Source organism: Amborella trichopoda, chromosome 2 (assembly GCF_054954075.1).
Source record: "Amborella trichopoda isolate Santa Cruz 75 chromosome 2, AtrichopodaSantaCruz75HAP2 v2.0, whole genome shotgun sequence".
Lineage (NCBI taxonomy): Eukaryota > Viridiplantae > Streptophyta > Magnoliopsida > Amborellales > Amborellaceae > Amborella > Amborella trichopoda.
The window spans coordinates 20,576,295-20,602,235 of record NC_142337.1 but is presented as its reverse complement, the minus strand read 5'-3'; the positions used below and the strand labels follow the sequence as shown (position 1 = coordinate 20,602,235).

Below are 25,941 nucleotides of genomic sequence, written 5' to 3'. Positions count from 1 at the left end.
GCAACAACACTTGAATCATGGTCTCAAACAAAGCAAAAGAAATTCAAGAAAAATAAAATGACAGATGCAAAAGCTCTTATTTTCATCCAGCAAGGGATATGTAAATGTATCTTTCGTCAAATTAAGATTTCCTCAAAATCAAAAGAAGCATGTGATATTTTGATAAATGAATTTCAAGGATCAGAAAAAGTGATTCCCATTAAACTTCAATCTTTATGTAGAGAATTTGATAATTTGATGATAAAAGATAATGAATCTATTCAACTATTCTTTTCTAGAGTTGCCAGATTTGTTAATCAAATTAGAAGCTATGGATATTTTATTCGAGATAAAAAAAATTGTTCAAAAATTTTTGAGAAGCATGCTAGCAAAATTTGATCATATTGTAGCTGCCATAGAAGAAGCTAGGAATTTATCTCCTTAACCCTACAAGAACTGAGTGGGTCTCTTGAGGCCCATGAGCAAAGGATCAGTAGGTTCTCAATTCTGACCCTAAAACAAGCATGATGCAGATAAAAATTAGAAAAAATTTCAAAATTATGATTTTATTATTTTTTTTGAGTTATTTTTTTAGGATTTGGGTAGGATAAGAAGTTTCCAAATTCTAGGGTTGACGTGGGTATTTCTTGTTTACTCGATAAAGCTCATGGACGAGGTTGAGAAAAGTGGGAGGAAATATAAAGTGTGAGATAGAGAGAGAATTTTATGGTTTTTATTATTATTTTTATTTCTTATTTCATATATTTTGTATTTAAAGGAAGGAAGGAAGTCCCTCATTGTAAATGGAGATTCTAATGATTGAGTAAAGAGTTTGATCTTGTGAAAAGATCTTTAGGTGGACTCCCTTGCAGACCCCAGAAGACCTTTCTTAGGTGTTCCTTATGGGATTCTTCATTTTTTGTTATGGATTAAAATGTCATCATAAGCATACAACCACAAGATTTTCAAGAAAGGGATGCATTACCTATACCATTGGCCTCATAAATGAGATGGGAACATTCAATAGCCCGAATGGCATTACCAGCCACACGTAGAGACCATCTTTTGTTTTGAATGCTGTCTTCGACTCATCTGCTGGGCGGATTTGAATATGATGGTATATGCTATGTAAATCTATTTTTGTGAAATGTTTGAGCCAACTAGCTCATCGATCATCAAGCCGTGGAATTGGAAGCCTGTATTTGACGATGATCATGTTGACGGCACAATTGCCTATGCACATCCCCCAAGACCCATCTTTCTTTGGTGTTTGTAGGTTAGGATCAATGAGAGAACTTATACTTTCTTGGATAAATCCTTTGCTAAGGAGCTCATTGATGTATTTCTGTAGCTCTTGATGCTTAGTAGGACTCATTTGGTAGTGGGGTAAATTAGGGAGGCTTGCACCAGACACTAAGTCAATTTGATGCTGAATGTCCCTCATTGGAGGTAGACCTTTGATAACTCATCAGGAGTTACATTAGTAAACTTGTCAAGTATGTCTTTTACGCCTTATGGTACATTGTGCTTCTCACTTCTTTTTGCTACCAATACATAAATTAAATCATCCACTTTTGCGCTGCTCATAAAAGCTTTAAAAGATAATAAATTGACATTTTTGTCTTTGAGAATTTGAGGGTTAGGATAATCTCATAAGGAAGGGCTAATGACGTATCTTGACTCCATCTATAACAAAAAAGTGAGTATTTCATCGGCAATCATGCATTGCACCATGGTCATGTTGCCATGGCCTTCCTAGAACGAGGTGGCATGCATCCATAGGGAGAACATCATACCATATTTCAACCTAGTATTATTTTCCTAACCTAAATTTAACCAAACATCTTTTGTCAACTAAAATTTCACCCCCACTTTTGAATCAGCCAAAGGTGCTTTTTAGTTTTAAGTTTTAATTTTTTGGTCATCCCTATAGAGACCATGTTTTCACAAGATCCAGAGTCAATGATCAGAGTGCACCCCTTGCCATACACAGTGCACTTGGTCCGGAATATGTTTGTCCTTAACCAGTCTTTAGAAAGTTCACTTTTGGGAGGCTTTCAAGACCTGTCTAATTACTAGACTCTCTCCTTCATCGGCATGGAGCTCATTCCAAAGGGAGGAAGCATCATTATCATCATTGTCAAATTTTGGTTCATCAACTTCCTCTTCTTCGTTTCCTCCCATAGAGTCTAGAAGATTTAGTTTCGTCTTTGGACATTTAAAGGTGCTATGGAGGCATGGCTAATCTCTCCACACCTAAAATAAGTGTTAGAAGGGTTTCTAACAGCAGCCTTTGAGGTATTGGCATTCTCCCTATTTGTACTTGAGGGTTTTGGAAGGTAAAATTTCATGGCGTACCTATGTTAATATTTACCTTTGAAACCTTTGATGGGTTCCCTCACTCCAACCGACAAGAGAGTCTTTTCATTTTTTATTCAGCTTTTAAGGCCATTTGGTGGGCTTCGTCCATATCCCATAGGTGTAATCAATGATCGAAAAGTCATCCGCTCGACCGCCTAGGCAGCTGCTTAAGCGGACTTTTGGATAAAATGGCTAGGCGGATTAAAGGCAGACACTATTAGGTGGCCAGAACTAGGCACCCACCTAGGTGCCCAAGACGCCTGACTAGGTCGTTGAAAAGGCGGGAAAAGGCTACTACTTAGGTGGCCTACAAGAGTTTGGCAGAAAAAAAATTAGGGAGGGGGCAAAAAATGTCACTTTACCCCTTTAAAAGGGGGGATAAAGGTTTGGGGGGCCATTTTTGCCCCCAAAAACAATTGTAGTGAACTCTTGGAGGCTAATAGGGCTTGAAAAAGAGGATATTTACCCCAACATTTTGGTTTGGCCCAAATTGAATCCACTTCAAGAAGGTTGGTATATTTCGATAGTTTTCATTTGGTTTTATACTTTTCCCCTTACTGTCTAATGCTGTTATTATTTGCTATTTGTATTTTTTGTTTGATACTTTGTGATATATATTTTGGATTATTATTTTATTAGTTAGTTTAATAATTGCTTAATTCTTAATTTCTTATTAAATAATTGCATGTGTGATGTGTTTTCTCAATGTATGATTCATAAAGAATAATTATTTTAATAGTTAGTTTAATATTTGCTTAATGCTTATTAAATAATTCTATATACAATAAAATGGGGAGGTGTGGGGGATCCAAATTTTTTTAAAAAAAGAAACACCGAGCCTTTGGGTCTGGGTGCCCGCCTAGGCGGCCCACCCCCCCCGCCCACCGCCTAGGCAGCCGCCTCCGACTTATTAAACATTGGGTGTAATACTGCAAGCTCTTCTCATAACATAGGTTTTAGCCCACTAGCATGTCTAGCGACTAGTTGTTCTTCACTTTTCGGAATCTGAGCTTGGCTTAAAAGTTGGTAGAATTCTTAAGTGTAATCTTGGTTGGTCTACCTTTTGATTTAGATGATGGAGCCTTTTATGAACTGATTGTAATTAGAAAGAAAAAAAAAAGCGGGTAATTAGTTTCTCCTTCATCTTTGACCATGTCTATATTTTTTATTTTTCACGCCAAACCTGTTCATTTTGTAAAGTTTGCCACCAAATCAGAGCATGCCCCTTAAGTTTAGTGGTGAAGAACTTTACCTTCTTGATTCTAATAGATGCTGCCATTTAAAGAACGTTTCAATACTTGTTAACCAATCAACAAAATAATTGGGATTGAGCTTAACTGAAAAATCTTCAATATTAACTTGAATATTTATATCACTTCCTTCCATAACCTTGGCCAATATCTCTAGGACCTATTCTTGCTGCCCATTTTTTGTTTGTGCAAATGGGTTCTCATAAGCAATAATGGAATCTTCTTCTTGGCTGCTAGAGGTGTTGAAGCTCCTTCCACTTTTACGTATTTCATGAATTACTCCTACTAGAGCATTTAGCTCAGCAAATTCCGCCATAGTAGGTGCCTTAGTAACAGCTTGACCACGTCTTGCTCGCCCCGCCACAGACTCATTGGCTCTGATACCGACTAATGTATTCTAAAGCAAGAGGACTGAGAGAAAGGACACAATGGACTGATCTTCATTATTTTATTTCAGTACAAATCATGTTACAGCTGTATTTGATAGAAAAGAAAGGGGACAACAAGAGGTAATCTCTCAACCTCAAGTGGGAATCACTCACCACTTAGAGAGGAATCTCTCTCTCTCTCTCTCTCTCTCTCTCTCTCTCTCTCTCTCTCAGTCTTACTTAAGGCTCAAGGCTCAATTCTAATCTTCTGGAATGGTCCTCTTTTTGGGGTATTTATCTATAGCGTAATTTGGGTAGCCCAAAGGTTGCCAAATCTTGGCCATTGATTCCTTAGGAAAAATCCTAGCCATTGGTTTGGCAGATTTGCATTTATGAGGAAGATTTTTCTAGGGAGAATTTATCGAGATTTTTCCTGGGTCTTTCTAGAGAAATTATATATAGATTTCCTTGGGTAATAATTCATCTTTGTTGTAGGTTTTTGTTGAACCTTCCAGATTTCTTCTTCTAGATTAGGGATGCATCACCTTTGAATCAGTTATCCCTGTAATACCTGCTTGATTAAGATCTTGTTACTTGTATGCAACTTCTCAAAAGACTTCGGAATAAACTACTCGTATAACAAGGATACAAACTTGTCAAAGGGCTTGCAATAAGTGCATTTTGTTGTCATGGCCCTTTTGGACTTCATATGCTTCCATGTGTCAAAAATGACAAAGCTGAACCTCCTCTGGTACGACAGCATCTACCCTTTCCTCCTGGTTTTTATCTATTTGACTTGCAGGTTGCTCCCCCCTGTGGTTTCTTGGAAGAAACCAAATCTTTTGAGGTTTTCTGATTTCAGTCTGAAAAACATTTATTTCCTTCTTACCTTCATTCTCTAATATCCCGCTCCAATTAACACACTTTAACCATTCCCTTTGACTGGCTCTTTTTTTCAATTTCACTACCCTCTGCAGTCTTTGCCATAAGTGAAGATTACACTTCTGCATTGTACAACAGTTTGAAGTAAATCTACACTCACTGCGTGCTTAATGGAATTTAGATTTGCACCAAATTGATCAAGGACCATATTTCAGTCCCATGGTTTCTGTTTCTTGTGTAAGTAGTTAACTTGATACACATATATTTGTGAGTGCTATATGTCTTGAACTAGGCAAAGGAAGTCTAGGTAGTTACAAGTATCTAGATATTGGTCCGAAGACCAATATCAGTTTGTAGTTTCGATAGCTCTAGGTTGCTACGATTAGCTAGGGGCTATAGGGAGCTAAAGGAAGTCTAGGCAGCTACGATTAGCTAGGAGCTCTAGGTAGCTGAAGGAAGTCTGTGTAGCTCCGATTAGCTATTTCCGAGTTAAACGGTCATGGCTTATGTTGACAGTTTTAAGAGAGACACTGCTGTTACTTTATTGTGATATCCTTACAGTTGTCTAACTCCACATTTCTCGATGGTATGAACCGCACATAAATGTGTGTAAAATTGGAAATATTCATTTAGGTTCAACATAATCTAGGTTCAAAAGCATGTTCTACTTGAGAGGTCTATTAACATTATGAGTATATTTAGTTAAATCCCGACGGAGGTAAATATGGAAATTTTAGGTTTAAACCGGGTTACCTCCTTATATTTGAAAACAAAAGTGAAGGATCTAGCTGTCCTTTCCTGGTAAAGCTCACTTTGATCTTGTAAAGACCCAAATAGAATGCTTGTGAATATGTACATGCAGATACAAGTACTCAGTTTGCATGCTTAGTTCTTAACATTGTGTGATTTATTAAACACATGGTTACTGAAAATTCGCTTTATGCATGTTAAATCATGCAAACTAATTGCATAAACAATATATGACAATATTTTGTTTTTATTGATTTATTTTTAGCTTTCGAAAGAAAATATCTTCTCATCCAAGCATCATATATTTGTAAAAGACTCGTTAAGAAAAATCCAGTATAACATATATAAACTATAATCTCATTGTCACATGTAAATGTAATATAAAAATCAGCATGCTATGGTTTGTTCTAAGTTACTTTCATGCATGTGGATTCATGCTCAGCATGCAATCACTAAAATACATTACAAAAATTAGATCAAGTACAGAAACGTGATAAAAAAAAAAAAGAACAGTAATATAAATAAGATAAAATCTATCAACTTAATGTTTTAACTAAGGAATCCTAATGTTGAAATTAGGTCTTACAAATTGTACGGACCCTACATGATTTTACAATAAATCTTTTCTTTTGTAAATATCAAAACTAAAATGAGGCTTTTGTAGATCTTGGATTTAAAACCAGATCAATAATATCAAGTTTTAAATTCATGAGAACTTACATAAATCTTAGAATTTGAAATATAATATAGAAGGGAATGATATGACTGAAAGGCAAGTGCTTCAACAATCAACAGATCTCCACCCTCTTATCATAACCCTTTTAATTTTATCATTATCTACTAACTACACAAATCCTATTCAGATTTACAGATACAAAATAATTGTTACTTAGAAATCATACAGCTTTATTAGATCACAATCAGTTCTTGGGTTTGCTACATGCGCCCAGGGGCTGGTTTTGGTATGTCTTACTCTGTCCTTACTATATATACTATGACAGTACTGTTTATAGTTAGTAGGATTTCATGTATGTGAATAGAAACTAGCAAGCAAAGCTTAAAATTACTTGCATTTAAGATCTTCATGGACTTACTCAATAGAGATGCTGGACTTGTTCTTAACTACCCAAGAAAAAGATGTTGGGCTTGGTCTATGGAGAGGTAGGTTTTGGCCTCTCTCTTCAAATCTCCAAAAGATGGCACCTAAGGTGTGGTCCACTTACTTTGTCTCCCCACTTTGATTGGATCTAAATCGCGTAAGTATTGAGAGGGGTGTGTGACCAGACCTCTACCCCAATTATAATATTCATTAGACAATGATACAAGTGCCCCCAGCCTTTTGAGGAAAACCCACCCAGAAATAGGTGTCTCTGTCTAATATCTTAGATGTGTCTTGTATCTGATAAAGGTCAAATATCTCGAATGTCGCTTTATCAATATCCACCATTAGTCCCAAGATCTTGCAAGCCTCTATCATGCCATGTTTGTCCCTATAGTGCCCACCCCTGCCATTGACAACCCAATAAATGACAAGGGAGGCCCTTTAGTGCACAAGTTCATGTACAATTACAAAAGGATTCTTGCAAATATGATTCGCCTCCAATGTTATGTGTAGGCAACGTTCAAGAAGGCGGATGCGGCCACCTAGGCATTCAAGGATTTGGGCCTAGGTAGGCACCCAGACACATAGGCAGCCTGGATGATTCCTGTTTTTTCCAGCCTAAGTTGTACTTCAAGACATTATCAAAGTGATTTACAGTTGACGAAAGGAGTGCAATAAACTAATATAGCTACTCATGGTTACTTACATACAGACAATTCAATCCTACCATTTTTTGGTTTACTAATAAATTAATATAGCTACTCATGGTCATTGTTACATGCAAAAAGCTTTTTAAGACAAGTGGCATAAAAGTCTAATTGTTCCATATACTGATTAAAATTGAATTATTACTATTTTTTGGTTTACTAATAAATTAGTAATTATTGTTACATGCTAAAAGATTTTTTGACAATTGGCATAAAAAGGTGCAGGTCAAGGCGGCGCCTAGGCATCCGCTTTTTACACCGTCTAGGTGGGCGTGTAGATGCCACCTAGTCCACGACCAGGCAGTTTGGAAAAAAGGCCACCTAGGTGGAAAGGCGCCGAATTTTCCTTCATTCTTTGCAGGCAGTCTGAATTTCATACGAAATGAACACAAATCCTAGAAACCCTGAAACAACCTACTACTGAAAGCATTGTTATCAGATTCCCTTCGCTTTGCTTCACATCACTTTGACGAAGAGGCCGAGGTCTTTGGGTTTTACTCACAAGCTGGATTGAAGTGGATTTGAAAACACTTTCCTTGGGTTGATTTGGGTTTCTTTGGGTTCTTTAACTTGTTGACTGAAGAAAGGTTATCTTCAGTCTCTTTGGAAGAATCGCAGTAGGGTAACTTCAATATTTTGTTATGTGTTGTTGGTAATTTTAAACAATATAGAAGGGAAAAATACTGCTCCAAACGTTTAAGAAAAACAAGAGCTCTTTGTCTCACGATTGACAGAAATAGGTGTCTCCGTCTAATATCTTCGTACAAAGATACGGCCGTCATGCACCTCCTGGTGTGAGCTGCTAGAGAGATCTGTCATGATGCAGCCCTTAGTGCCCTTTTTTGTTGGTAATGGTAATTTTCGTTTTGAAATAAGTTCAAACAAGTAACAGTTAACTTACTTCAAATAAAATTTACTACAAAAAAAAAGAAAAAAAAAAGAAAGTCCAAACATGTACAATGAGCATGGTGCTCGCTTCAAGAAGATGCTGGTATGACATCTTGATGACCCTCGAACCAGACACATCACCATTGACTAGTGTATCAACCTCTACATTACCTTTCTTTAAACACAATGAATTGAGATAGGTCGGAAGGAGCAAATATTCACAAAATCATGGATAGAAAATAGAAATTTTGGTTATCATTGGAAAGATATTTCAAGAATGGTTCCTTTTATTGCAATCATGACTTGTATTTCTCGAGGCCATGATGGTGCACGTATTCGAGCCCAAACGGACATTGGAGTTAGCTTTATGGATGAGTACAAGGAGGCATACAGTTTTTCACAGTTTTTCTGTTGTCTGTATATCAAGTTTGTCTTGCATGTGATTAGAATCATTAGGAAGACGCATATATTCTCTGTATTCATGTGAACATGCTTTATTTTTATAATAGTTTCTTTCTTGTTAGCGTCCTACTTTTACATTATTTTGATGTAGAATATATATGTTTTCAGCTTGCACAGATGAATGATGCCGACATGTTGACCCTTGTGATTCAAGAGATGAGCAAGGTTTTCCCTTCTTTGATGGAGACACTTGTGTTTGAGCGTGATCTGTTAGTATAAATTCCTTACCCTATCAGGAACTTATTTGTGTGCCTCTGACTGAATTCATTATTGTTAAGGAATGTTTCTTCTATGTATGTTGAACTATACTTTTCAGTTAATTTACAAGTCATAGGAAAGGTGCTTTGATCTTTTAAAGTAGTTCAGTTCTTCATTACGATGACCCTTCCATTCAGCTCTTTATCAATAGACAATTCTGCTTACTGTTATAGGGCTGACCCCTGCAGACATTTAGCACTACATATTATGTTTCTACTGATCATATTTGAAAGCTCCTTTGTAATGTTGATATTCATATTCAAAGCATGTCTATCATCTCTCTACCATTCAGGAGGGCTCTTTTTTCAACTCCCATATAATTTCTATTTGAACATTTTAGTAGCCTTCTTGGTGACATGCTTGAAGTAGGATTGAATATTGTGGATATTGAGTTGCAAATTTGTGACTGGCATAACTACTGAAATAGAAGAAGTTCCTCAAACAACATCTTGCTGACAATACTTTATGCATGCTTTGTCAGCATGAAACCAGAAGATGGGGTTTACATGGAGCATCACTGTGAAGGCAAGAGGGGCTCATGCTACCTGGAAATCCTTGGTAGCAGTTAAAAATAATCTACGGCAAATTAAAAAAGAGAAAAGGAGGAAGTAGAAGATGCTAAGGAGTATATATATATATATATATATATATATATATATATATATATATATATATATAAATAGATATAGAGCGAGAGAGAGAGAGAGAGGGAGAGAGAGGGGTGGGGAAGAGAAGAAAAGAGGAAGAGAAGGGGCTGGGGTCATGGTGGTAGCATCCCTACACCCAGTTACCACATTGTGGTATCCATTCCTACCGCTAACACCCCCAATTAACACCTTCAAAATGTAACTCTCTAATCTATTGAAAAAACAGGTAGGGGCCTATCTTTCCCATAGAATTACCCAAAAAAAAAGAAGGGAGAGTGGTGTGTTGGTCAAGAAAGACCAACACACACCTCTTATTTATATTGATATGTTGACCTAATTAAAATACTACTCTTTCATGAAATAGGATGTAGAAGTCCTAAACAAAATGGAAGACATTATCCGCAAAAAAAAAAAAACAAAATGAAAGACATTTATACCCATGAAAGACAAAAATGCTTAATTATTTCCAACACTTTCTCAAGCTGGTGCATAGATATCAATCATGCATAGCTTTCTTGTGATATCTTTTAGTTTGTCCCCTCCAACAATTGTAGTGAAGATATCTACATGTTGATCTTTAGCCTGCACATGAAGAGTATGAATGATCTTGGCAAATGAAGTGGCAATATATTTCAATGTGTTTAGTCCTTTCATGAAATACTGTCAGCTTCATTGTCACAGTACAAAATCATGGGAAGCTTAAATTCAACTCCCAATTCAAATAGAACGACTTTGATCCATATTACTTCGCATGTACCATGAGCCATAGCCATGTATTCTGCTTCTGCACTTGATCTTGCCACCTTATTTTTTGTCTTGCTTTTCTAAGAAACTAGATTTCCTAAAACAAAGGTTCAATAGCCCAGCTGTGGATCTCTTATTTATTTGGCATCTAACCCAGTCAACATCTGTATAAATAGCAACATCAGAATGCCCTTGATTGAAAAAAATATCCCCTCCTTGGAGCAGATTTGAGATATCTCATATTCGATATATTGCATCAAGATGTGGTTTACGTGGTGCATGAATAAATTGGCTCACCACACTCACTGCATAAGAGAGGTCTGGTCATGTGATTGTGAGGTATATAAGCTTGCGTACTATTCACTAATACTACCTAGGATCTTTGAGCAACTTTCCCCTTTCTCCATGAAGTTCATGATTGACTTCTATAGGAGCATCAGCTTGTCTACATCCCAACATCCCAGTTTATTGTAATAGGTGCAACACATATTTTCTTTGGGAGATGGCCATCCCTTTCTTTAATCTTGCCACTTCAATTCCCAAAAAATACTTAAGGGGGACCTAGATCTTTGGTATTGAACACCTTGCTTACATATGATTTAAGATCCTCAATGTCCTTCACATTGTCCCCTATCATAACAATATCATCAACATGCACTATAAGGGCTGTAAACCGAACGCTATTCTTCTATACAAAGAGCGTAGCTGACTTCTTTTAAACTCAAATTTCAATTGCCGCACTGAATTTTTCAAACCACGCTCTAGGAGATTGTTTAACTCTATATATCGCCTTCTTTAACTTGCACAACTTTCGCATCCCCTCCTTAATCTAAAAACCTGGAAGGATGACCATGTAGATTTCTTCTTGAATGTCTCCATGAAAGAATGCATTCTTTATATCTACTTGGTGGAGAGGCCGAGATTTATTAGCAGTTAGAGAAAGAATGATCCTCACAATGCTCAACTTCGCCACAACAGCAAAAGTATCTTCGTCGTCTATGCTAAGAGTTTGAGTGAAGCTTTTTGCAACCAATCTAGCCTTATACCTTTTAATGGTGCCATCAGCTTTGTATTTCACAGTGTATATCCACCAACATGCTATGACCTTCTTCTCTTGTGCAAGGTTAGTGATTTCCCTTGTAGTATTTCGCTCAAGTGCATGCATCTCATCACCCATGGAAGCTTCCCATTGAGGGCGTGAGTTACAGGAGTGTATTTGAAGAGAAGATAGAGCTAATATGAAGGCATGATAAGAAGAGGATACTGAATTTTAGGATACAAAGTTCCCCATAGGATGCTGAGTGCAAGAATGCTTACCCTTCTGAAAATTGTGTGGGAAACTTCAAACTCAATTTTCTGTCCTCTAAAGGCTTTCTCCATAGCTATTTCATTACTCTCTGAAATCAGGCCCACAATTTGTAGGTTTTGAGTCAGCCATACTTCCACCGCGCTACTATGATTCCCATGCCCTAAATCTCCTAAATGTTCCACCTCTTTGATATCCTTAAGATCTTTATCTTTTTCTTCGTCATTGATCATTTCGCCCACATAATCTTGATCATTATAGATTGGATCTTTTACAAGATCTTGTTCATCATCTAATTAAGTATCGAAAATTGGTGCCAGATCCCAATCTACAGCCTGCTGATTTTCGATACGACTTATGCCTAAGTCAACTTGGTTCAACTTTCAAAGGAGAATTGAAAGGTGAAGTTGTTGGTTCCTGACACAGTATAAATTTGCTAGCGACTAACAGCCGATAAAAATAACCGTGTGTTAGAGAAAAGTAAAATTCAAGAAGGACAACGCAAGCAAAAGGAACGAAATGTGCGGATTTGAGTATTCCGGCACTGGCCTACAAGCAAAGGAGAAGAAAAAACACTCACAAAATGGCTCTCTCTCTCTACAAAGAACTTTCTTTTTCATTCAATTAAACTCAATTCCTACAATGTAAGTCCAACTTTTGCTTTTAAAGAGCACGCCCCACCCTTAACTGTGCTTTATCTACAACATAACATGGCCTTATCTAGTGACGCACTCCTTCCCTTCTAGTACTAATATGTCCTTATCTCATAAGATCTAACTTCTAAAGGAAAAAACACACAAAACCTTATCTACTAATAAGATGACGCTATCTACTATTAAGTTGACTACTAATAAGATGACTTTATCTACTATTTTGATGATGCATTTTAAAGAGATAAAAACTTGCCAAAAAAAAATAGACTCAATCCAAGAAGACGGATTTTATCTACTAAACAAAAAACCTGGATTAAATCTATTTCTAATAGTTAACCCTAAATAAATAATAAAAGAAAGATAGTTACCCACATCTCTATGGGCCATAACCCGGTTATGGTCCCGCTTGCACAGGGTCTTGAGAGGGGTAGACTGGATATTGTCCTAACCATTGGCATTTTTTGCACAAAGTGGCCCAGAGTTCGAACCCACATTTCTAAAAAATAAAAGGAAAATGTTTTGATAGGGCTGCAGCTCTATCAAAATAAGCCAGGTGGCAGCGCTCCTCACCGTTGATTAATTTGGAAGGTGAGATTGATTTGATGAAGTCAACGAAAATGGGGCACCTATAGCCCCGGTAAACCCTGTCCTTTTCTGAAATTCTTTTATTCTTATAATGCTGTTTTTTCCTCTTTTCCCTTATCTCGATAGTCTCTCTCATCTCCATACGCTCTCTGCAGTTAGGAGGACCAGCCCCTTCAATTATGAACCATCGTTCTCTGTAACCAGAGTAAGAGAAAGAAAAGAGTTCGATCCTTTAAAGAAAAGAGTTTGATCTTTTTTTTTTCTTTAACCAGCTTGCTTGAAATATGATCTCCACTATGTTTCGGCTTGAAACCTCAAGACCAGTTATATGGATTAAAAAAGCACAGAAAAATGAAAAAAGAAAATGATAATTCATAAGAAACTAAAGTCTTCTCTCTGCCAGTGAAATATAATAAAAATTAGCTCAATTCAATGAACTGAATGCACCATAAAGATAGTTAGGGGATAAATGATGTCTCTCTCTCTTCATGCAAGGTGAAGCCAAAACCTATAAAACTGAATTGCAGATATCAGAGTCAACTGATCTCTCTCTCCCCATGTAATGTGAAGCCAAAATTGAGAAACTGAACAACACAATTGAGAAAATGAACGACACATATCAGAATCAACTGAAACCCCAAAAGAAAAAACAATAAATCTGTTAGTACTTAGTGGTAGGCCTAAGATTTAGTAGAAATGAGAAAGACCCCAATGTCAGCCTAAGAAACAAGGTACTTAAACCTTGAAAAATACCAGGCGTTATTTATATATATAAATCTACAGTTTCATTTAACTAACATACAAGAAACAAAAGCCAAAACCCTTACTCCATGAATCGACAATGTCTAAGGGCTTTGCCTTCTTATCTCTCTTATCATCCCGAGCCCCATGTCCATAACAGAGACTTATCATTCCAAACCCATGTCCATAACAGAGACTACTAAACTAACTAAAACCCTTAATCAGCTGTTTCTAAATTGTTACTATTGACTCTAAGAACTTATCGGCAACTTCAAGATGAAGACTAAAGCAATAGCCCTCCATACTCTCTTATTCTATCTCCTTTGGGGTTACTCTCCCTTGAGCTGATCCTAAAACGAACCTATTGAACAAAGGTTGCAGCTAATACAATACAATGTTGCTGATTCATTTGTGTTCTTTGAGAAATTCAGCTGTATTCTTTTAGAATCTAAACGTTTTTTTTCTCATAGATAAGAAACGAAGAGTTTCGTGATAGGGCAGCAGGCAAAGGGCTTGGATGCTGTTTATGTTGTGGCCCAAAAGTAGGGTAGAAAATAGAAATGAAAGGACGGGCAACCGGGGGCATTAGAAGCCTTGTCTCCTTCATCGGTAAATGTGCAAGATCTGCACCGTCCAAATACTTGGACGGTGCTGATAGCAGAGCCCAACATCAATAAATAGGGCTGCAGCCCTATGGAAACTGCATTCAAATAAAAATATGAAAAATAAAATTAGATTTTGAATCAACTTATTTTTTATCTGCATCATTCTGTATCATTCTCCCTTGGTTGGAGAAACCTCGTCCTCGAGTTTTAAAATGAGATAATATGAAATTTTCCTCGCAATTTTCTTCAACTCAAACATCATAAACACGATCCTGAGACCTTTGGGTTACTGCACTAATCAAAACATAGCCTTTAACATGATAAGCCCTTGAAGAAAGGGTTATTGGTTGTTGATTTTTCAGCCACAAACTTGCTGAAATTGCTTAAACTTAACCTTAGGACACACCACGTATGTATATGTTTCTTCGTCATGCATCTCCAAAGGCTCGATCTCCTCTGGGATCAAGGCAACATCTTGAGTCTCAACCTCACCATTGATAAGAAAATTAGATATCCTTTCTACCTTAAGGATAACTTCTTTCCTTTGATCTTGCTCTTCATCAAATATTGGATCTTCATCAAATATGTGATCACTTTGGAATGATAAGTTCGATTGAAGATCCAAACCTATTGGTTTTTCATCAAACTTCACTAGATCACACTCCCGACCATGAGGCTCCCGATACAGAGCGTTGGCATGGAACGGGTTCTCGAAATAGCATTCGATTCACTACCATCATCATAGTGTGTCGGGGCTAGTTTTGGCGCCAAGCGTAGGTTCAGCTCCTCTACATGCCTTCTCCAAATTTTGTTCTCTATCTCTCTGAGAGCTTGGAGGTTTTGTTCTCATCGGATGGGTTCAGTCCCGATACCCGGCCATATGGGCCAAACTAATATTTGCAGTGAATCCTCCTGTTAAGTAGTCATGCATTACGATAGGAACTCCCAATTCTCTAGCAAATACGGCCCTTTTGATCATTTCTTCGCATGTACCTACAGTAGCATTCAAGTAATGTCCTTTGATTTCACCTGTTTCTACCTGTGCATTACAAATAGCTTCGGCACAAAATAAGAAATGGTCCCTCCAACGCATAAATGGTGTCCACGAGCCATGATGCTTATCGATAAACACCACGATCCAAAAGAATCGACTATGCTCTAAAACCACCTGATAACTATGAACAATAACACGTGAATAGTAACATGTGAACAATAACTATGGATAGTAACTGATAGCACCATGAATAGTACTTGTGAATAATAAATAAAAAATAAAAACCTTAGAATCCCTAAAAAACTAAAAACCGTAGAAATAAACTTTAAAATTAAAACTACAATATACATAATTGAAATTGAATAGAAATAAAAAATAAGAAGAATTTTGCCCTTCATCACAACTGTCTTGGGCTTTTGCCAGTATTGTTAGGCACACCTGTGTGTGAAGTAGGTTCCAAGCTTTCAGCTTGGGCTTGGGTCTGTGCTCCTAGGAGGGGCACAACTTAGTTTTCCTACAAGGGACCATGTGAGCCACCAGGTGTCACTTTGCTTAGAGGTACTGCCTAACTCCCTAATAACGTACTTCTCCTATCATTCTGTCTTTATGCTTTTTGTACATGGCTGAAGGGTATGAAATTCAAACTTAAAAATCACCTAAAAATGGAGCTTGCAACTTGAGAGAACAGGCAAGTTGTAGCTATGGATGAGCCTTCTTTTTCGTTCTTTCATCGAGGCTTTCATTGTCATTCCTAGTGCTGCTTCTCAATGGCATTCTTCTGTTATTCTCTTGAGGCAATCTTGTCAATTTCATGAGTGGAACTCCGTTTTCTTGAGTCAGGAGCTATTTGGGATAGGAAAAGGCAATATAATTCTCAGTTGTTGTGGGTAGAGTAGATGGAAATGATTATTACAAGTTCTATGGTACTGATTGAGAAAAGGTAAGAAAAAGGATCTATAATAATATGGGCTCTCTATAGAGCACTTATTTGATTAAGCAACATTACAGTTGTTGCAAATGTGCGAATGTCTGAAATCTCTTAGAAACTACTTTTTTTTTTTTCTTATTGATAATTGTCCAACCATTGTTATAGCTCCACACTAGTAGGTTTCTCTGCTAATGCTTCTGCAAACTGTTTATAATCGCACTCTACTTCAAGACTATTGCATTTCTCTGTATGTTACCGCCCTAGATTGAATTATCACGTCTCTTGGTTCATATTGCAGTTACTTATTCTCTACTTCTTCTCTACTTTCTCTTCTTCTCCCAAGTTTATTTGTCTTTGACCAACGTGTATCTTTCAGGTATATGTCCTCCACGTTAAACAAAGTTGCTAGTGAGCATGCTTCAGTGGTTGCAGTTGTTGGAAAAGGGCATGTGCTAGGAATCAAGAAGAATTGGGGTCAACCAGTTCCAGTTAAGAATCACAATTTCCCTCGAGTATCTTTAAGTGCTCTAATTACCAAAAGTTTACTATTTGGTGTAATGGGTGTTTCAAAAAAAATTTATTTTACACTGTTTTCTAGATTTAGGCTTCGGGTTCTTTTGTTTTTCTAATTTTCTTAAGTGATGATTTTTGTCTTCTTGGTTGTCTAGATTTGAGGGGTAGAATTGGAAGTTTATTTTTTAAAAGATTATGAGTTATGATTTGATTTGGCTTTCTTAAGGAACAAGTTAGGTTTTAGGTTTATTTTATTTTCTAAATTAACCATTGGACCAGTAAAAAATCGAGAAAAAAGTTTGTTTTTGGATCTTGTGAAGAGATCTTTTAGGGTGGACTTTCTTGCAGACCCTGAGAGGGTATAATCTCTCAACAATTTGTTTTTATCTTTATTTGTTGATTTAATTTTTCTTCCCCTTTCTCCCTGCATCAAGTTGCATTAGAGCTTTTCTCTACATCAAGTAGTGTTAGATCTCAAGACCCATCCAACATGATACCCTCATAAACATCTTCCAATTCAAATATGGAGTGTAGCTGAACTCAAATAGTTGCGATAAGGTTTGGATGATAATGATCATGATCCAATTATTGAGCGTTTTGATTAATTGGATCAAATGATAGAATGTATTGGCAGAGTAATACAATAAAATGTACAAGATCTGCTTAGTAGATTGCAATAAGAGGAAGAAGAAAATAAAGAGCTAGATCTCAGTGCAACAGATATTGACAACAACCCAAAAGTGCTACAAATTTTGACAATCAATTATGATGAAGAAGATATGCTAGTTGTGGTATCTGAAATACGACTCTTTGAGCTCGAAGGAGAAGTAAGATTAAATTGAGTATTCAAGAGTTCCACTAGAAACTGTATTTCAAGTGTGTGATCAATTGTTTCATTGATGAAGATAAGGTACCGAGGCAAATGGTGGTAGTCCATCACCAATTATTGAAATGGCCTCTAGAGGATTAGAATTCAAGAAGCTCGAGGTCGAGCTTCTCCTGACCCTGGGAGAATGATGTAATGGGTATTTCAATTTTTTTTATTTTACTGTTTTGTAAATTTAGGTTTGGAGTTATTTTGGGTTTTCAGTTTTCTTTGTTATTTTATCTTTCTTGGTTGGGGGGATTTGAGGGGTAGATTGGAATTTTATCTTTTTAAAGATGAAGGCTTAGGATCTGATTAGGGTTTCTTAAGAAACATGTTAGGTTTTTGGTTTTTTTTCTTTTTTTCTTTTTTTTTAAAAAATATGTAACCATTAGACTATTAAAAAATAGAGACAAGAAAAGAGGTTGTTGTTGAATTTTGTGAAAAAATCTTTTAGGGTATACTCCCTTGCAGACCTTGAGAGGGTATAATTTCTTATCTTTTATTTTATCTTTATTTTCTGATTTATTTATTTATTTACATAATATTCTGGTTTTCTGATTTTCCTATGTTGATTCTTAGCAAGAAACATGAAAATATTCTCTATTTTAAGGACTGGGAGGGTTAATTATTGTTTAAATTCATGGTAGCCTGCTTTTTGAGCTGATTGCTATGAATATTTTCCGTTCTATTACATTAGTGAACTTCCATTTTCTAGATACATTTATTATTATACAACTCATGATTCTCAGCTCTCTCTTTTTGCTTAATGACAGTTAAAGACACTACTGGAAGTCCCTGCCAAACGATCGAGTTGGCTAACTATGAAAGCATGGACAGCCCTTGGCGTTTCACTAACTGGGGCTGCCGTTCTTTCTGCCTATTGTCTTTCGTGCAAGAGATAACCCATTTGTGTACTGATTTTCCATGGTATTTGTGGAAGGTGTTCAAACCCTTGATCGATATTAAAGACGCGGTGTGAACTACGGAATAGTGAACTATTTCGATGTAACTTGATTACTTGGGCCATAATTTGGTGGAGTAATTTGTAAATGGAATTTTTTTTATGATTGGAAAAGGCAAAATAGTTGACTACAATGATCTTGAGAAAGAAAACCAATGCGGATTTTGTGTTGGTCGGACCATATCCCTGTTGCCTACTGAATGGATTTTTATTAGTTTGCAATCAGTTTCTTTTTTGCACAAGGATGCATTTATTAAGAAGTTTCAAGTGGTTCAGAGAAGAGTCTTAAGCTAGAATGCCTCTTAGTTTCGTTCGATATGGCCGCTATAATTTAACCGTTGGGATAATGGACCGACTGCACAAGTCATTTAACCTTAGATGGTCATATTTTAAGTTCATCTTATATTCTTGTGGTGATAGATTATAGGGAAATTATTGCTAATATACTTATATTTTACTATAATTGGAAAAAAAAAAAAAGAAAAAACCTCAATTTTTTAAAACCTTTCGTACACCCTTTCTTACGATTTTCGGCTTTTTTTGTACTAAAATAACTTTCACGGTAGTCTTTTTACCATAATAGATACTAAGCTTTACAGTAATTGAAATTTCATAATAAGTTGAAGGAGTATTATGGTAATTAGAATACCATAATACCTTAAACTAGTATTACGGAATTTAATTAATGTAATAGTATTACGATATTTTAATTACCGTAATAGTTGAAAAGCTTTAAATTGTAATACTTTGAAGTAGTATTACGGTATTTTAATTATCGTAATAATATTATGGTACTTTAATTATCGTAATAATTGAAAAGCTTCAAACCGAAGACCTCTTTCCGCTTTTTGAATTTGCCTTGGACGCACTATAATCTTCACTTTTAGAATGTAACGATCTACTCCTAAGATGAACTTTGGTTAAGATTTCACATTCGCTGTAATATTGATTCCATCACCCAGTTTTTCTGTCTCTAAAACCCACTAGTGCTTGAATGTATGGCGAGAATGTGACCAGACTGCCAACTAAATTGGGACAATATAGGAACACTAGATCCTCATGCTGGCAACCACCGAAACTGGGTACCATCTTTTAAGTGTGAAGCTACCTGCTATTTTTTCCTCATTTCGGCTCTCTTGTTTTGCGAGACCTGTTTTGGGAAGACTTAATCCCAATTTCTGTACACAATATATTGTTCACTGCACTTCGTACATGTAGCTTTTTATATACCTATCTGATACAGTTGCCTTTACTCAAACAAAGCATTGTCAAGTTGATTTTCATTTCTAGTAAATTTGTGCTAAATTTGGAGCCACTAGACGAGCTTGTTCTCGTATCATGCGCGAGGATCCTTTTGTGACAAAGTCCAGTACAGGGGATTTTTTACTTGTTTTTTACCGGTATTTCCCTGTGAACAAGACCATTGCCTTTAGTAAAGATGGGTTTGTGTTATTCTAATGACTAAGCTACGAAGGTATTCTTCACGATATGATGTTTTGCATCTCTCTTTTTGATGCAGTGGCAGGCAGGATCGAGGCAGCTTCAAGTTCCGGTGGGGAGATTTGAGCCTGATAAAAGGAGTTCACAGGCAGTATCCACAAAAGTAGAAAGTTCTCTCTCTCTACTCTTGTAATTTGCTTTTGGGAAAGGCTCTTTCTCTCTTTAGAAGAGCCATGGCACTTGAAGCAGTGGCTTTTCAAAACCCTGGAGAATTTGTGAGGTGATTCCGAAATGGAAGGGCCCAGCAAGGTTGTTACTGAATGGTGCGAAACTTTCTATACCCCCGAACAATCTGATAATGATGGGATGAGGGAGAAAGCATTATGGTACCAAGATTGCCGTAAAGAGTAGGTGAACTTTTATGGTAAATAAATTATCGTAATACTACTTCAATCTATTACGGTATTTTAAGTGCCGTAATGATCTTTTAACTTATTACGGTATTTAAATTACCGTAAAGCTTAATATATTTTATGGTAAAAAGACTATCGTGAAGAGTATTTTCGTCCGAAAAAAACCAAAAAATGAGAAAAAAAAGTATAGGCGAGGTTTTGAAAAATTGAAGATTTTTTTTTGATTTTATTAAAATATAAGTATATTAGCAATAATTAGCCTCGATTATAATAGCTTCTGGGAGCCCGTAGAAAGAATAAGATGAGACCTCCAAAAGAACCTCTTTTTGTCCTATGAACTTTTGAGGTGCATGAAGCCATGAAGGAAAACTTGAGTGAGCGAACTTGGACTCGCTTGAGAAATTTGGACTTGCGAACTTAGTGAGTATGAGTATTCTTGAGTTGGGTTGTCCGACTTAGGGATCTTCGACAAAAATTCAAAAAAAATTATAAAAAATTAAATAAAATAAGAAATTCACTTGTAATATATTTTTATGTTTTCTATCATTTTGACAAAGATTGGAAAGTGTTTTGGCAGTTTTTGATACTTTTCTTTGTTTATATATATTATTTCACATTTATCTTGACCATTGGATGTGAAATTGGGTAGCTACATTATTCCATTGACCAAGCTCAAACTTCAAAAGAAATTTTTTTAAACTTTGTGACACATACAAGCCATTGAATTTCACATAAGATGATTGTAAATAATCGTGACCACCTTGTATCAAAGTAAATGGTCTCATTGTATACAATCCCTATTTCTAAAATACTCTCATCACAATTTTTTTTTTCTTTTCAAAATCAACTTCACTACTTTTTTATGTTTACTTTAAACATATTTTTTCTATTTTTTGAGTTTTTTTATTTTTTTTTAATACTTTTTGGCTTGGCCTGACTTAGCCCAACTTAGGTCCAGTCGAGTTACTCCAGGTTGGCTGCATAGTTTCTGACTCTTGGAGTATAACGATAGAAACTCCATTAGGGGTGTTCCATGCCTAAAGTAGAGGCGTCAAGGTGGTAAACCTTTAGGGGTCTAAAAAATACTCCTTCATTAGATTTGCACCGATAGAGGAGGTATTCGCAAGGCAAACATATAATTTTTCCAGCATTTCAATTATGCGAAGCGCAGGGTTTTGCAATCTTTCCAATGGGCCCAGTTTCTATGCTGTCAGCCTGATACGTAGAAATGCGAGCCTCTTAATAAATCTATTTTTGAGATGGATTTTAAGACTTAATTTTTAAAGACAAGTAATCTCTAACATGGAGATCACGAATATGACAAAATAAATAAATTTTAAAAACTAAAAATAATAATTCTAGTAAGAAAACATTAGAACATTAGTTTCCATTGTTTTTAGACAAAACACCTACTTGCATCCATCTTTAAAAATGATGCTTTACATTTTCTGGACTGCATATGGTCTAGCCCGCATGAAATAAGTTTCCCTTTCCAATTGCTGAGCACTCGGGGTTACGATGGGATTTCACCTTCACGTTGGAGTGTGCAAGGTTTCATGCAATGATGAGGGAAGACGTTAAACAAATCTGCTATGGAAATTCCTTGTCAAAAATCATCTGTTTTGAAAAGCAATGATATTACCTGCCATAACCGGTTGGAAGCTTTTGGAAAGTTTCCCTTTGGATGTTTGGACGAGTAGCCAATTAATTCCTTCCCATAAACTTCCATCAAAGATAAGAAAATTTTGCAGCTTTTAAAATAAGCTCTCATCCCACAAGTAACCCAAAATAACACAATTGTTAAGTTTCAAGTTGGCTCTTTCTCTGATGCGAGTTAAGAGAGGAAATCTGAAGAAGAAAAGATGTAGCAGAAAAGTCTATTTGGGAGGGTTTCTTCCAAGCAGTTAATGACGCATAAGAATGAGAGTAGCCGATGCCTCAAAGAACATGAGTTGGAAGAACCTCTTATAGTTCCTCTTATTACTATGAGATCACCGAGTGATGATGCTGATGATGAAATTCTTGTAGTACATAATTTTGAAGGATATGATGACAATGACAATGTCAACGATGGCATGTCCTTAGTGATCTGACCTTTGGAAGTTCGTACAGTTTTGGATGCAATTAATGTGCGTTACAGTGACCCTCTTGACGTCATTACAAATATCCTAAAGGAGAAGCATAAAAAAGAACTAGAAGAAAGGTTGTTGGGAACAAAAATCAAAAGTTCAAGAAGAAATGAAGGCTTCAAAGAGAACTTGACAATTTGGTATGCCATATTAACTATAACCACTGTAAGGTAAGTGCTTGTCCTCGTGCACATTCTGAACCTTCGTTGCCTATGTTTGTCGGTCTTTTAAAGGTCACCAAACATAGAGATAGTTACCAGTCTCTATGAAAGTGTTATGTTGGAATGTCAAGGGCCTCAATAGTGCTCAACGCATGAGAGATGCAAAAAGGACAGGCTTGATCTCTTGTTTCTCCAGGAAACTAAATTGGAGGTTGCGATTCTTCGTACTGCCAGATTGGTTTTGGGAAATAGCTCCCTAGATTTTTTGGGAGTAGATGCTTCTGGTCCTTCTGGAGGTATTTGGGTCATTTGGGACCCTTCAGTTTTGAATGCTTCACAAAACATTCTTTCAAGTACACACATTTCCATTATTTTTAAGGAGCCAGATAATTTTTCTTGGTGTTTATCTGTGGTATGGACCTAACAGAGCTTCTATCAGATCTGCTTTTTTTGAGGAACTAGCAAATAATCAGTTAAATGTGAATGTAGTTTGGTTGGTTTGTGGTAACTTTAATATTATTAGATGGCCAAGTAAATCTTCATCTTCTCCTTTTATGTCTTCCTGTATGAGATTGTTTGAAGGTTTTATACAGCACCATGAATTGATTGATCTTCCATATATTGGGGCTAACTATACCTCGTCCAATCATAATTTATAAGATCCTATTTTGACAAGGTTAGACAGGTTTTTTGTTTCTTCTGAGTTTGTTACTCATTTCCCAAAAAAAAGTGTGAAAGCCCTATCAAAAATCTCTTCTGATTATGTCCCTCTTCTCCTTAACACTAACGGTTTCTTGTCTGGATTATCCCCATTTAGATTTGAATTGGCATGGCTATTAGAAAGATTTTTACTCAGCTTGATTGAAAACTTCTTGAAAATACTACCGTTGATGGTTGGAAAGGTTTCCAAATTTCAAAAAGCTCCAGCTATTAAAACAAAAGATTATTACATGGAAGATGAATGTTTGGGGAAATTTACAATCTAAAATCAGGGCAACGAAGTCTCATATAGAGGAGGTAGATAATGTTCAGTTTATGGGAGGTGTTCTAACACATGATCAATTCAGAGACAAAAGCATATGGGTGGCTACATATAAAAAGTTGCTTAATTTGGAGGAAATTCATTGAAGACAAAGATCTCCTGTGAAATGGATCAATGAGGGCAATAAAAATACAAGATTCTTCCATGTTATTGCTAATGCAAGAAAAAATGGGTAACTCAATTCAAAGCCTTCGTATTGAAGGAGTAGACTGTGACAATATGTCAGAGATTGAAAGGGCCCTGGTTGATCATTTCAAGAAGTCTTACGAGACCGATAGTGAGATTCAATTATCCATTGAAGATCTACCTTTCAATAGGTTGCCGTTAGAACAAGCTCAGTGGTTGGAGAGAAAATTTGAAGAGCAAGAAATCAAAAACGCAGTCTTTGGCCTAGGCAGAGATAAGGCTCCTGGCCCAAATGGATACCCAATGGCATTTTTTCAATCGTTTTGGGATATTTTGAAATATTCTTCAATTATTAGAAGAATTTTATTGGCGGGGTAAAATTAATATTACCATGAATTCTACTTTTCTTGCTTTAATCCCTAAGAAACATGCCATTGCAAATATCAAGGATATTCGGCCTATTAGTCTTATTGACAGTCTTTATAAAATCATTGCAAATATTTTAGCTAATAGACTGTGTCAGGTGATTCACATGCTCATTAAATAACCACAATCAGCATTCTTGAATGATAGACAAATTATGGATAGTATTTTGGTTGCACAAGAATGTATCCATTCAAGAATCAATGATGACAAACCAGACTTTATTTGTAAGCCAGACTTTGAGAAGGCATATGATAACGTTGATTGAGGGGTACTACAAAGCATCATGGCTAAAATGGGTTTTCGTTCAAGATGGAGATTGTGGATTGACAGTTGCCTATCTTCTACCCATTTTTTATTCTTGTTAATGGCAAAGCAACTGATTTTTTCAAAGCATCAAGAGGATTGAGACAAGGGGACCCTCTTTCACCTTTTCTATATACTTTGGTAGCTAAGAGCTTTAGTGTCATGCTTAATGGATTGACAGTGCAAACGATCATATCAGGTGTTAATAGTGGTAATAATGGTCTTATCGTATCACATTTATAGTATGTTGATAATACCATTATATTTTGTGATCCCACGATTACTAAAATCACTTGCCTACAAATTTTCTTGAAAAGCGTGGAACTCTCACATGGACTTAAAGTTAATTTGAGTAAAACCAAGCTCATTGGTATTGGCTATCTGCAAATTGTACTATCAAGAATGGCACATTTATTAGGTTGTGGTGTTGAGTCATTACCTTATACTTATTTGGGAATTCCCCTAGTGGATTCGAGGCCTTCAAGATCAATTTGAGATCCGGTGGTGGAGAGATTTGAGAAGAAACTGGACACTTGAAAAGCTAAAACTCTTTCTTTGGGGGAAGATATATATTGATTAAATCTACTTTGTCTAACCTCCTAATATATTTTATGTATTTATTTAAGATGTCAAAAGAAGTTGAAAAACAACTAGAGAGAATTATGAGAAATTCCATCTGGTGAGTTGGGAAAAAGTTGTAAACCAACGAAAGAAGGGGGGATTGGGTGTTAGGAGACTGAAACACATGAACTTGGTGCTTTTAGTAAAATGGTGATGAATGATCCATACACAACCTAAGTTTTTCTGGGTGCTTATTCTGAGAAAAAAATATGAAATGGATTTGACCTGGACCTCATTAAAAGTCTAAGAAACAAGACAAGTTTGTCCCATGTTTGGAGAGGTATTGACTATGAGAGATTTGTGTATCTACGACAATTTCGAAAAATAGTGGGGAATGGATTATCCACTCTATTTTGGTTTAACAAATAGATTGGAAATGAACCGTCGAGATACTTTTTCTCCGAGGTTTTCTCAAAAGCTTTAAACGTGCTAGCATCTGTCAAGGAGGCTAGTGGGGGTGTTTATACTAATATTGTTTGGTCCATTCCTTACAAGTACATAAGAAGTGCAGACAGAATCATTGAAGAGTATCAGACATTGTTGGAATTATTGAATGACACGTATTTGACTCCAAGTATGGATGATAACTTTATTTGGGATCTTACCCCTTTGAGAGACTTTTTGGTTAAGTCAACCTATAACCTATTATTTTCTTATCGTTGGAGAGAATTAGATATTGGTTTATTCAAGATTAAGAAATTGCATGTGCCTCATAAAGTACAGTTATT

The 25,941-nt window shown here is 36.2% G+C and overlaps 1 protein-coding gene across 7 annotated transcripts in view; it reads left to right on the top strand.

Moving 5' to 3' along the window:
* LOC18445640 (TraB family protein) overlaps nucleotides 1-20,425 on the top strand; it is a 72,611-nt gene extending 52,186 nt beyond the window's left edge. For 2 of the 7 annotated variants that reach the window (XR_002282940.2, XR_002282939.2), the window contains 3 exons: nucleotides 8,858-8,914; nucleotides 16,587-16,698; nucleotides 18,365-18,686. Coding sequence is in view for 4 of the 7 variants with exons in the window: in XM_011629293.3 (XP_011627595.1) it covers nucleotides 8,858-8,958; nucleotides 16,587-16,698; nucleotides 18,365-18,493 (342 nt within the window). In the remaining 3 variants the exon portion in view is untranslated. Of the gene's footprint in view, nucleotides 1-8,857; nucleotides 8,959-16,586; nucleotides 16,699-18,364; nucleotides 18,687-20,071 lie in introns of those variants that run through there. The other 5 variants (XM_088858294.1, XM_088858293.1, XM_011629293.3 and 2 more) reach the window with 3 other exon arrangements.
* Nucleotides 20,426-25,941: the final 5,516 nt, after the last annotated feature.